General features: G+C 47.5%; 1 protein-coding gene across 1 annotated transcript; it reads right to left on the bottom strand.

Moving 5' to 3' along the window:
* Positions 1–4,537: 4,537 nt before the first annotated feature.
* C1QTNF6 (C1q and TNF related 6) lies at positions 4,538–13,314 on the bottom strand. Its single transcript, XM_028746664.2, has 3 exons — positions 13,076–13,314; positions 9,677–9,926; positions 4,538–8,313 (listed from the first exon to the last, which is right to left on the bottom strand). Exons 2-3 carry the CDS (start codon positions 9,918–9,920, stop codon positions 7,766–7,768), a joined length of 792 nt encoding a protein of 263 aa, XP_028602497.2. The 5' UTR covers positions 9,921–9,926; positions 13,076–13,314; the 3' UTR covers positions 4,538–7,765.
* Between the last annotated feature and the right edge of the window lie 384 nt (positions 13,315–13,698).

Below are 13,698 nucleotides of genomic sequence, written 5' to 3'. Positions count from 1 at the left end.
AGGTTTTGAGGTTTTGGAAGGCACAGCAGCACTGCCCTCTGCAAAAGCATGCTGCTGGCCACATTAAACACTGCTTTCTTACGCAGCCCAGAGCCCCAGCTAACACCTGTCTTGGGCTCACCTTTCAGAAAACATCAGCTCTGTTCTAGCTCTTTGAGCAGTGCTGGATTGCTGGGTTCAGCAGTCATTAAAATTTCTCACAATGCCCCAGAGCAGTGGTTTTCAACCAGTGTGCCCTGGCACCCTGGGGTGCCTTGAATGATGGTCAGGGGTGCTGTGGGCACACTGACCTCTGTCCCTCCTTTCTACCCTCTGTTCCTCTGATGCCCTCTTGCATCTCTGCCTCCCAAAGGCTTGCACAGCTGTTCGTTGCAGCAGCTCTGGCTACAAGCTCCCCAGGAGAATGGTGCCTCTGGGGCTGGCCAGGGAGTGCTTCCCAGGTCCCTGTGGGGCAGTGTGGGGAGGCACCTCTCTTTGGGGCAGGGGGCAGCTCAGAGACCAGGGTGGAAGCTGCAGCTGCCCAGAGGACTCCCAAGGAGAGGGGGAGAAGAGAGGAGGCTGAGGGAACACTCCACAAAGGAGGCTGTTTGAAAAGGGATGAGGGGCTGCCGGCTCTGCAGGCAAGGGGTGACACAACTGGGCTCCTGAGACCCACAGGGGTGTCACAGAAAGAATGTGGTCAAGGGAGCCGCAGACACAAAGAGGTTGAAAACCTCTGCCCCAGAGTGATGCCTTAATGCAAGTGGTGGCTAGACCCAGTTGTTTGGTCTGAGGAGCACTGCTGCCATAAGCACCCCCAGGATTCACTTTGCCCAGGACCTGCTCAAACCTGGAACTGTCCCTGGCTGACCTAGCCAACATATATAAGGCACCAAACACTTCTGTACCAAGAAGAAAGCACTTTCCTTCTAGAAAGTCTATTTCTGTTTGTATAGATTTTTATCAGATTTACAGCTTGTAAGAAAGAGGAAACCACACATTGGGGTCAGTATTCGGAAGGCCAAATGAAACATGATACCATCAGCCAGGTTTTGTTAAACAAAGTGTATGTGTGTTTTCAACATCAAAAAGGGGCTCAAAAATTAGGGGAGTTCAACTTTCCCCTATCTTAACCTCCTTTACCCCAGGCATTTCTCCCCCAGTCAATTGCAGAGTTGGGTTAGGTGGGGAAAATGCAATGCAGGTGACACTTCACAGGGAGATTAGGGCCGGCAAAAGAGGTTTCTTCTCAGTTCAAGTTAGGTCTGCTAACTGAGGTGAAGGACAAAATGATGCCCTCTCTTCTCCTTCCATGTATAAAAACAAACTGGGCTGTTGAAGCTTCCTTCAATACAAGCAGTAGGACAGAACTTCGTTTAACACTGGCAGTAGACACAGAGCATAAAAGTGTAAGTGCCCCTGCTGGATCAGGCCAAAGGCCCATCTAGTCCAGCATCCTGTTCTCACAGAGGCCAACCAGCTCCCTTTGGGAAACCAACAAGCAGGACATGCAGTCAACAGCAGCACACTCTGCCCTTGTGATTTCCAGCAACTTGCGTTCAGAGGCAATCTGAGTCCAGCAGCAGAAGCAGAACCTAGCCACCATGGCTGGTAGCCAACGATGGTCTTAACTTTCATGACATTTAAAGCCATACAAGTTGGCAGCCACTACTGTCTCTCATGGAAGTGAATCCCATAGTTTAACAAGTGTGAAAAAGAACTTTATTTTGTCTGTCCTGAATATTCCAACGTTCAGTTTTGTTGATGTTTCTGAGCTCCAGTGTTATGAAGGAGAAAAAAAATATTTCTGCCCACTTTCTCCTCACGTACAATTTTATACATCTCTACCATGCCCCCTCTTGAGGCTTACGTAAGAATATAAGAAAAGCCCTGCTGAGTTAAATCAAAGACCCATTTAGTCCAGCATCCTGTTCTTGCAGTGATCAAGCCACATGCCCATGGAAAGCCCACAAGCAGGACCTGAGTGCAGCAGCCCACTGCTTCCTTGTAGCCCCAGGAACTGGTATTGAGAGGGGGGAATATTTATACACAGAGAAAATGGCATGTCAGAGAGAAGGTGAAGCTGCAAGTCTTAAGCCTGACAAGAGTTTTCCACATGAAGGGATTTTATTATTTTTGATAGGGAGTCCCTATATCTAAAAGTAGTTCAGTCTGGAAACAGGTTTACAGTCTCCTCTGTTTACATGAGCTGGGTCTGAGGGAATATAGGATATTTCGGTTGTCCTTCCACTTTCTGTCACATTATTTTGGAGATATTTAAAAACACTCAGCGCCCCTGAAAAGAAATTCAGAAAGACCTTTGTGTGTTATCCTTGATCCCTCGAGCAAAACCAATTCAATCTGACTTGTTTTATTTCTGCAGCTTGTCCAAGCCCTTCACCCACAGCCATGAACGAGATGCCTTAAACCTTCCCTTTCCCACATGCCCTTGAATCAAACCCCACAGCTCTTCCCATGTAATCATTTTCAAAGCTTGTAAAAGTCGATTTGGAGGTTTTGTGCGCGTGTGTTTTCTCTACTTCCAGTTCCTAAAACAAAATGGACATACAAAAAAATCCCAGAAGGAAATACTGCTGTTCCTAGCCAATTAGAAAAAGGTTCCTGTTCTTCCATGAGACTCTTATTTCCAGCTTCATAAGTGCTAGTTATAGGACCAAAGTGTCAATCAAGTGGCTTTGCACTCCTCTTTCCCAGTACTTCTCTAGTGACCCCTGCAGGTTGAAGGTCGTTAATTCCAAATTACATTCAGAGAAGGAGAGTGAGAGATGGAGCATTATTAGTGACTCCTGAGCTGATGTCACACAGCAGGGACCAGGGCAATAGTCTTGAGGTCAGAGGCAAACCATTCACACTAAAACAAAGACTCAAATTCTGTATTATGGAAACCCAATTTCTAGAGTATAACCACACAAGGCATGCATGCATTATATCTCTCTAAAGTGAGTTTGCTTTCCCTCTTCCCGCAAGGAAGAACATTCTGGTCCAACAGCCAGTTGCCCCAGGGCTGTAGAACCAAAGGGAGGCATCCTCTCCCCTCTTTCACCAGGCAGGGCAGCAAGGGCCACTGGGAAGCTGCACCCTCTGCCTCTGAGGCACAACATCCGGGCAAGGGGAAAACCAGCCTGGCCTCACCTATCAGCCAGTTGTTGTTATTGTTGCTGTTGTGATATGATTGTTAGGTGTGCTCTGGATCCTGGAAGGATGCAGTTAACCACTAAAACCAGATATTTATCAGGTGACTAGCACCAGAGATACTGAAGTCTAGAAGCTAAATGTTTTGCCTTCTGCCTTATTACTGATAAGAATCAAAATGTGCTGTGGTGAAGGTGGCAGTTATAGAGTATTTGGCAGTGTGGCATTTGTTGTGGCTGTGTGATGTGAGATGTTATCCTTTCTAAGCTGAGACCATGTGGAGTTGGAAGCTATGCCAAACATCTGATTAGTTTCTGGGATTCAAGAAGAGCCCTGCTGGATCAGGCCCATGGTCCATCGAGTCCAGCATCCTGCTCTCAAAATGGCCAACCAGATGTCTGTGGGAAACTCGCAAGCAGGATTCGAACACAAGACCACTCTCTCCTCCTGCAGTTCACAGCGACTGGCATTCAGAAGCATTCCTGCCTTCAAGTATGCAGGCAAAGCATAGCCATCATGGATTTGTCTTTGAAAGCCACCTTGGTTGGTGGTCCATCACGTCTCCTGCAGGAGCAAGTTCCATAATTTAAGATTGTGCTGCATTAAGAAGTACTGTCTGAATCTTCCAACCTTCCATTTCATTGGTTGTTCAAGAGTTCTAGGGCTAGGAGGGAGAAAAACTTGTCTTGTTCCACATTCTCCATGCCATAAATAATTTGATAAAACTTCTATCATGTCATCTCTTATCTGTCCTTTCTCCAAAGTAAACAGTCCCAGACATTCTGAAACAGCTGCCGATGCATGGTTACCCAGAAGATAATTCCAGTGAGCTCAATGGGGCTACTCCTAAGTTAGCTTTCATGTTATGTACTGTTATCCTGCACTTCCTCCAAGGAGCAGCTTTCTAGCCGCACAACATCTGTAAGGCAAGTAAGACTGAAAGGCAGTATCTTGCCCAAAGTCAACTGTTGAGCTCATGTTCCTGTTGAGCAACAGAGCCTGAGGTTTCCCATGTTCATAAGAACACAGGAAGCAGAGTCAGAGCATTGCTCCATGTACTCAGGGCTGTCAGCTCACAAGGGTTTCAGGTAAGGGCCATTCCCTGCCCCACCTGGAGATGTTGAGGCTTGAACCCGGGACATCCTGTGTAGGAAGCAGATACTCTACTTCTGAGCTACAGCTTCCCCCCAGTTCCAGTCCTCCAGCCATACCTCTATACTGGGTCTCCCCTCTTTTTAGAAATGCCCCTCTTTTGCAAAGAAACAAAACGTTCAATTCTTAAGCAGCTAAAATCTTGACAGATCCTGCAGAGCAGAAGTAGAAAGGATGTAACGTGGCTCTTGCACAACACAGTGTCCTAGCTGCTTCACAGAGAAACAGGGTGAGAACGAAAGGAGAAAAACCATTTCAAAGTGCAATAAAGAAGTTTTAATATTTAGGAAAATATATACACACACACAAGAAATCTGGTTGGGTGATTTGGGTTCTCTATAAAGCACCATAAATTCCACAGTCCACTATGTCTGCAATATATCTCTCATTAAGCACCAATTATTCTCCAGGATCCTGGTTTAGCACCAAAGGAGCTTCTTTAAAAGTCAGAAGCCTTTTTTTTTTGCACCAAAAAGCAAGCAGTAAACACCGACACACCACACACTTTGCCTTATTGACTTTAAATGCAGAACTTCTCAGTAGGAACATTTGAGAGCTCTGCTGACATTGGAATGGAGGCAGAGGCTCGAGGAATTCAGAGCTCAGGTCTGGAAGCGATTCAGTGCTAGAAATTCCTGCTGTTCCCTAGAGAGACACAGGGACGCCACACGTTGCAAATATACAACAGCTGGTTTCTCCGTTTATGCCTTGCAGAGAGGAGGAATTTGGTTCCTTGTCCAATCAGCCCCAGACTTCCCCATCTGAAGAAAGCCCCCTTTCCCGACTCTTTCTCATAACCTTCCTCTGCAGGGCTCTCCATGGGGGTCAAAGCAAAAATGTCTGCCCCCACATAGCCCTTTGCCCCCTGAGAGACCCGTCAACTTGGAAGGAGAGCTCTGCTTTCCTATGTGCTGTCTCTGCACACTTGGCCACATGGCAGTGGGAGCGGCAGCGAGTATGCTTGGTGGGGCCTGTGCAGATTCACAGCTTGTGCATAAAAAGTCACAGCTAAACATTGTGCACAGCCATATGCCAACTACATAGCCCTCTAGAAACTTCAGAGTGCTTTACTCAAAGTACCTCTGCAATTAGGGCTGGGCAATATATCAATATATTGTCCAAAACTGGATTGAAACCGATATTTTGATATCGGTTTCATAATTTTTGACCTGGCTGTGAATCATGATGTATCACGAATCATGATGTGTTTGTGTGTGCTATGTGAAATTTACAATGTAGGAAAAACTGTGAAGCCAGCCAATGTCTCTACATAGCTCCAACTTTATTTCAGACATCATGTTTACCTGGTGATATATCATGATGCTGAAAACCAGATATTGCCCAGCCCTATCTGCAATCCTGGCAAAATCCCTGTAAGGCTGATCAGCAACATCATCCCTATATAACAGGAGGAGCAGGGTTCTGGATGAGTGAAAGTAGCTTGCCAGCGGGTGGAAAAGTGTTGTTGCTTTTGCTACCTTCTAAACTGGCTGCAGCTTGCTGGATATGCATAAAACAAGGAACCGTGGGGGGGGGGGGGGCTAACCACCTACCGTGCCCACATGGTAGTACAAGGTGAATAGAGAAATCATCTGCTACTCCTTCTGATGAAGAACATTAAAGCTGCCTTCTCTCGAGTCAGACTGTTAGTCCATCTAGTCCAAGACTGGCTAGTCCAGGACAGCAGCTTCCCAAGTATTCAGACAAGGTGTCTCCAGCTCTGCTACTTAAGATACTTTTAGGTAGACATGGGGAACTGAACCTGGGGCTTTCTACTACTGAGCTATGATCTCTTTCCTATGATGGACAGCTACTCATTCTCTGCTCTATCCCGGACTGCTTCCTGATGCTTGCAGGAATAGGAGCTAGTCAGTGCTGTGCCACTGCCTGCCATATGACTTTCATTTTTTTAAAGCAACCCAGGATTAATATGCTATATATTATTAATAGTGAATTCATTATCTTTGTTTGGATCATGGTGTATAGCAAAGAGCAGCCTCAATACTCAAAAAAGTGATAGCTACAGAGAGCCGGGGGGTGGGACCCAAGGTTTGCACAGGTACGCATTTTTTAAAGCAAAAAATCCTAAGGACTGGGCATGCTCAGTGGGCACAGAATACTGACTAACTGATGGAAGGGGGTGGGGAATGGAAAAGCAGGAAATAAGGGCATGGAATGGAGTATCTTCAAAGTGGGTAGGGCTGACTAGTTGGAATCTTGAACAAAAGCACTCTACAGTGTAGTAAAGGCAATGGCGCTTTAAAGCACACATGACTGTGCACATGAGCATCACTGCAACCTGGAAATGGCCGGAAAAGGGGGTGGGGATATAATGGGGTGGAGTACGCTCTGTCAATGTGGGGGGGGGGGTCATGAAAACAACCCCCATGCAAAATGATCATTGCCTGTACATAGGTGCAGGTCTCACTTACGAGAACCAGAACAAATGTTCCCTCTAGAAGCCTTCTTTCCTTTGATGTTTGCCCCAGCCTGAGCTGACCTATTACTTCAACACTTAAGGCACCATCAAAGTTAAACCAGTCTAGACCCATGTTCCCCATGTGTGCAAATGTCCCTGCATGGCAATGGCAAACAGAAGTTTACAAAAAGGTAGTTGCACTATTCCTTTCTTTACACTTCCCTGTATCTTTTGCACACCTATTTTAAACCATGACTGTTCAGCTGACAAGCTCTAAAATCACAGGCTACGATCCAGTTCACAGTCGTGTAAGCCCCATTGATCTCATGCGCAATTTGTGGGCTGGATTCTGACCTTTGTGTGCACAGCCTACTGAAGAGATCTAAATTTCAGCCTACAGGGCTACAAAACCTGTTCAGAGACGAGCAGGGCATGCAAACAATGGGGGGGGGGGGGATTCAGAGTCAAGCTATGGCAATTGCTCCATCAGAGAAAACATTTCTGCTTGCCAGGCAGAATTGCCCCCCCTCTCTGCATGAGCTACATTGGGGGTTCTCCTGACCCTCCAAACCAGATTTTGGAGAAGAGGGAGGTAGGTCCCATTGCACCAGGGGAACTCATTGTGCAAAAATAGTGGCTGCTGGGGTGTGTTTAGCTTGGAATTTATATGAAGATGTCACTCACTTGAGACTGCTCAATTCAGCTGTGTCCTTCATGTACAACAAGAGCACTTAGGGCATTCCAGTAAGGAAGCACCACTTTCCAAGTCCATGCACCAATATTCCCATGAGGGAAATGTCTGGGGTAGCAGGTGTGAAGATTTCAGATAACCTAGAAAGCCCAGCTCTAACCTCATGATCTTGTCTGAAAACAAGCAGGCTAATGAATTGGTCAGCAAAACATTCACCTTCTTCCATCTTAATTCTCTAGTGAAATGGTCTTCTTGAATGGCCCCGCATTCTTCGGATGCTTCCAGTCCTTCTGTGTATGATTTGCAGCAGCTTACAGGCAGTGTTACAGTAATGCTTAGGAGGGCAGCAGAGGTGCTTGAGAGGCAAGCAGCTACTCAAGGCTGGGCTTGATCAGGTAGCCGCTGAAGGTGATGTAGATGTCCACGTTGTCACTGTAGATGGCGTTGTCGCGCTCTCGCTTGTAGAGGCGCACCCAGACCTCATCGTTCTCCCGCAGCTCCAGCATCAGGCTTTGGCTCTGCATGATGCTGCGGTCGCTGGGCTGGGCATAGAGGATGACCTCCTCCTGGTCGTTCCGCATGACGTGCATGTAGGTCTCCTTGAAGTTCCAGGTGTGGACGTTCAGGCTGAAGAAGTACAGGCCAGCCACGTAGCAGTAGAACTTGCCCTTGAACATGTCAAAGTGGCTGTAGAGGTTCACGAAGACCGTGTCGAAGATCAAGGCCTGGTAGCCTTCGCTGCTGTGGAGCGCCTTCTTGCGGCCGACCGAGAAGGCTGCGTACTGGTGCTTGCAAGGATCTCCGGGGGCACCCATCTGCCCCTTGCTGCCCTTCGGGCCCGGGGCTCCCCGTTCACCCGGCGGCCCCTCTTTGCCCCATTTCCCAGGAATCCCAGGTTCTCCTTGATCTCCTTTATCTCCTGTGGGGGGGGGGGAGAGAGAAAGAGAAAGCAAAGGCTTAGGGCACCCATGGTTTGGTGGGTGGGCTTGGAACCATCCCTTACAATGTGTTTCCATGCATTTTGCAGCATCCTTGGCAGTCATCGTGATAAAAGGACGACACAGCTGCCAGCGAAGGAGGTGGGCTGTGGGGAAAGATCTGTGACGGAAGGCGGGGCAAAAGCAGCAGCTATGTCCCACATGCAAGGACAGCTGGAGAAGGAGAGTCTTTGGAAGCCCTCAGAGATAGGAGGCTGCAGCCAAGTAAAACATATGCTACCACTAGGCAGACTTTCCTCAGTTAGTTGCAGGCTGGCAACCTCTGTCTGCTTTGCATTTGGCCTGAAGAGGATAACTTTTGGTCTTGGGCCTGAACTGATTTCAGGCTTTTTCTAACCAAATGGAGCCATTCCTTGGACTTTTATGGTTCCGCTACAGACAGATGAGCAACTTACCCAGCATTGAGAAATGTTACTTATGGGCAACTTCAGTTACAAACAAGCTTGTACTGGGGTTAGAGACACACACACACACACACACACACACACACACACACACACTTATACACAATCATATTGTACATATTCAGGGGAATGTGAATTGAGTGGTTAATATGTGTAATGACTGACCGTTGTGCACATTCATCAGCTCTCATGGAGAATGTTCACATAGGGTCAGATTCATTTGAGTTGCTGCACTTAGGAAAGCCAGGGCAGTGAATCCCACTAGCTCCCCCCACCAACATTTCCTCCCTCCACACCCTCCCCAGTTCTGCTTTGGATGGTCAGGAGATGCACACCCTGAACACTGTGCAGGGGTGGAGGAGATTGTTTTATCTGGCAATCTGAAAAGCTTGGGCTGATGGAACATGGCCTTAGTGTGACATTGAATTCTACCCATAATCCTTTCATGAAGAGGAAATTGTGCACTTTTCATGGTCAATATGCCTAATTGCCAATAGACATTGGGAAATGTGCATATCTTGATTGGATTTGGTACATTCTCTGGCCAGCATGGATAATCCCCAACAAGCCTCATTGATTGACCGGGAAATGTGCACATTTTCCTCTTCATGGAAGGATTATGTGCTCTCCATGAGGCCTGGTAAATGTGCACAATGGCCAGTTGCTTTGCACATTAACCACTCAAATTACATTTCTATATATGTTATATACACACAAGCTTATATATAGTAACACTTCACATGGAAGTTTACAAAGTAACAAGCAAAATTCAAGTACATCCCCTGGCCCATTGGGAAGCTTAAAATATGATTTTAGGCACTGAGGTGAAGCTGGGAGGAAAGAATGAAGGGAGAGGAGGAGTAGCTGAATATGCACTTACCCTTCAGAATGGTAATGTTGATATATGGACGCACCTCTGGAATAATATAAGGCAAGGAGTGGGGACTGTTTCGGCCAGGACTGGCCTCAGAGGAGCTAGGTGCATCCAGGGAATCACAGCAACGTTTGCAACTGCTCGAGGTGAGGGTGACTTCTTGGGGGCCAGACGCATCAGCGGGAGCCCCAAATACAAATAGTGGGAGTACAAGGAAGACCAAAGGTACTTGCATTTGGATGGTTTCCATAGTGACCTGGCAGAGGAGAGAAGGAAACACAAAGGCAACTGAAATCGAGAGGATGTGAAAGGGCAGGGTGTTTCTGGGCCTCGATTCTCTGTGACTAAAAACACCTCAGAAGCAAGGAGAAGGTAGGGCAAGCAAGAAAGAAGAGAGATAGCATCCTCTTCAGAGAGGTGCTATATCAGTCCTTTCAGGTCTCAAAAACATGGCTGACTGCCTCTAGTCATGAGGGAAAATTCTTGATATTTTGGGAGGTTTGAGGAGATGGTTTGGATAAACTCTTACAGCAGGGGGCTGGTCCACTGTCCCTCAGACCTTGTGGGAGGCTGGACTATATTTTGAAAAAAGAAATGATGCAAGAGCACCATGAGCCCCCGTGGCTTCTTACCTGTGTCTTGTGAGTGGCAGGGGCTGGCAGCGGTGGGGGGACAATGAGCGGCGCAAGAAAGGGCTCCGGAGAGGGCCTGCTTAAAATGGCGGCTGTTCAAGTGCTGCTGCTGCTGCTGGCACCAACAAAGCCCAGCTCCCTTCCTTCTCTAGGCAGGGCAGGGAGAAGCTAGGAGGGAGGGAGGAGGCACCGGTGCCACCGCTGCCGCTGCCGCCGCTGCCCTGTGAGGGAGAGGGAGGGAGAGGGAAAGAACGTGCATGCTGGTGATCCACGCAGCGGTTCCCAGACTGTCCGCAGGCCAGATCCAGAAGGCAATTGGGCCTGATCTGGCCCACGGGCCTTAGTTTGCCTACCCATGTCTTACAGTGTAAGGATGGTATTCAACTAAGTTTTTACTCAGAGTAGACTAATTTAAAAGTCTGTTAATTTCAGTCTACTCTAAGTAAAGACTTAGTTGAGTACCACCCCATCACTGTAAGAATTTATACAACCCTCCTTAAAATACCAAATATGTTATTCTCTTATGATTAGAGGCTGTCAGTCATGTTTTTGAAACCTGAAAGCACTGATATAGCACCTCTGTGAAGACGATTCTCTCTCTCTTCTTTCTAGGTATTTCCTGTTTGCACAGATGGTAAATTATTTTACAGCAAGTGACACAGTTGTTCCTTCTGCACTCAGACATGATGAATAGCTCCTGTGGGCCATAATCTTCTGCATACTTCCTGAATGGACCTTTCTTTTGAGTAGACCTGCACAGGATTGCTCTATTATTGGTTATACAGAACATGTGGCAGAGGTGATACATCTCCAGGAGTTTCAAAGAAACAACTTGAAAACCAGTAATTCCTTCACTGGCCGACGGAAACCTTGATAAGGGCAAGAGGCTACGTATGGGCCAAACAGGATGTGATGTGGAAGATCTGTGATTGGATTTCACAGAGTCCTTTATCTTCAGTTAAAAGCACCCATGGGAGTGGGATTTGGATCGGGGTTGCAGCAATGGAGGAGGAGGAGATTAACTTTCCCTCCTGTTAAGTCTCTCTAATTTACAGCTGCCATCAGGCATTGTTATTAATCACAGGGACTTGTGTTGTTCCTGTATCTCCCTTTCGCTTTTTTGTTTGTTTGCATCTTTATTTAAGATGGGGAAATGGTGTGGATTGTGGGTGTGAAGGGTAGTCCCTCTTTGCCACCCTGCAATCCAAATTCCCCCTCCTCCAGCAGTTGCTTTTAACTAAACAAGAAGACATAAAGAGATCTTTTCAACAGATCTTCCACATTATATTTAGTCTTGTTCCTATAATTTATCATGTTACCTTTAGAAAGGTACCATAAGCGGGAAAACAGTAATACGTGCTAATGTACACCTTCCTTATTTAATAACTTCCTTAAGTTACCCCTTTTCACCACCATTCTTAAGCCCCCTGCCATGATTACAGACATCATAGTAATTACAAGGGGATATTTCCCTCCAGGATGACTTAACTGAGATAAGTGTTATTTATAGTGATCTTGAAAGATCCCTCCCATTCAGGGAGCATTTTGGATGAACACAGCTCATCCGGTCGGGAAGGCAGAGTTTAGATTGTTAACTGATCTTTCTTCCTTGCCAGAAAGTTTCCTGTTCTAAAAATGAACTCTCAGTAGAATTAGAAATATTAAAAGTCTGGTGTGTATGTGTGTGTTTAAATCTTATGAACATAGTAGCATAGGAAGCTGACTTATACCAAGTCAGTTCCATCTGTCAATCTAGCTCAGTTCTGTCTACACGGACTGGCAGCTGCTCTCCAGGGTTTCAGGCAGGGGACATTCCCAGGTCTACCTGGAAATGCTTGAGAGGATTGAACCTGGGACCTTCTGCATGCAACAAAGGTGCTCTCTCCCTGAGATGCTGTACCAATGAACCCTTCCCCCTATCAGTTTTTAGGTGGGACAGTTTGTCTGCAGTGCCCACCCTAACCGAACATCTGAAAGGATGCTTTAATTTCAGTCTGCACATGTGTGCAATTGAGAACTCCAGATAATAGCTTGCCTCAGTTTTGTGATCTGCAAAATGGGAAGGAAAGCTGGAGCAAAACAAAGAAACAAACAAACAAACAAACAAACACACACACACACACACCCAGAACAAAAACCAAACACCCTCATTCAAAGGGAAATTTTGTTGCTTGACAGGGCATTTGCACTTCTTTTTTTAAAATACTATTTCTGCTAGGGATGGGGAAGGAGAGAGCTCCGTTTCCGCTCTAGCAAACCGTGCCTGTGAAGACCTACCTCGCGTGCGTTTCGGAAAATTGTCTAAAAGGCAGCTGACTTCTGCCCTCTGGTGAAGCAGCGCCCCTTGCATTTGAAAGAAGAAGAAGAAGAAGAAGAAGAAGAAGAAGAAGAAGAAGAAGAAGAAGAAGAAGAAGAAGAAGAAGAAGAAGAAGAAGAAGAAGAAGATCCATGTGTTCTTTTGACCCTCCACCCCTTTGGAAGTTTGCAGAGCGGCTGTGGAAGCAGGAATATGCAAGCCTTGCAGAAGAGGCGGAGGGGCTGGCACGGCTGGAGCGCGAGGGGAAGGCAAAAGCTGCCGCTGCCGAGGCATGTGCCTTTGATTAGGGGCGTCCGGGCTGGAGTTTTGCAAGCTAAGCAGATAAACACGCGCGCGCGCGCAAAGGTGACACGGAGGAGGGAACGGGGGGCTGCAAAGGGGCGGAAGGCCAAGGAGTTCTTCTCTGCCTGGATCCATCCCCCGGGACACCTAGCCCGTGACCACCAGCAGGCTCACCCTGGAAGAGTGGCGCGTCGCCGCCGCCGCCGCCTTCTTTCAAAATCCCTGAAAGTTTCCGCTCCTCTGCCTTGCCGGTCAGTCCCCTCTGCACACTGGATCCCCTCTGCTAGCCAAGCCAGCCCGGAGTCCCATGTCTTTAATAGCTTGTTGTTGGCAGAGGAAACTCAGACCGCCGCCACAGCCCGCCTGCGAGGCTCCCGTCCCGTCCCCTTTCCCCCCTCCGCGTTTGGGCTCTACGGCTCCAGCGGGTGTTAGGTTTCTGCCGCGTTAACTCTTTCCTCTGCAAAAAAAGAGCAGTTCCTGCCTCCTTCCTGGCTCTGTGCCTGCTCATCCCGGCCGCTTTGCTGGGCCCGGTGAGAGCCAGAGAAAGGGTGGAGGGAGGCATGTCTACTTGGGAGTAAGCGCAGGCGGACTGGGCCCCCTGCCCAGGGAAGGGAGTGAAGGGGTTGCAGCCTGTCCTCTGTTGAACAACAGAAATGGATGGTGACCTTCGTGCCAGAACCGAGGTGAATTCAGTCGCTGTGAAATCTTAGCATCACCGGCCCAAAAGGAGATGCCTCACTCCAAAAGATTTGCACAACACTTTCTGCTGCTAATTGTTAGATATAGATGTGGCTTTA

This window comes from Podarcis muralis, chromosome 10 (assembly GCF_964188315.1).
Source record: "Podarcis muralis chromosome 10, rPodMur119.hap1.1, whole genome shotgun sequence".
Lineage (NCBI taxonomy): Eukaryota > Metazoa > Chordata > Lepidosauria > Squamata > Lacertidae > Podarcis > Podarcis muralis.
This window is presented reverse-complemented; position numbering and strand designations above follow the sequence as displayed.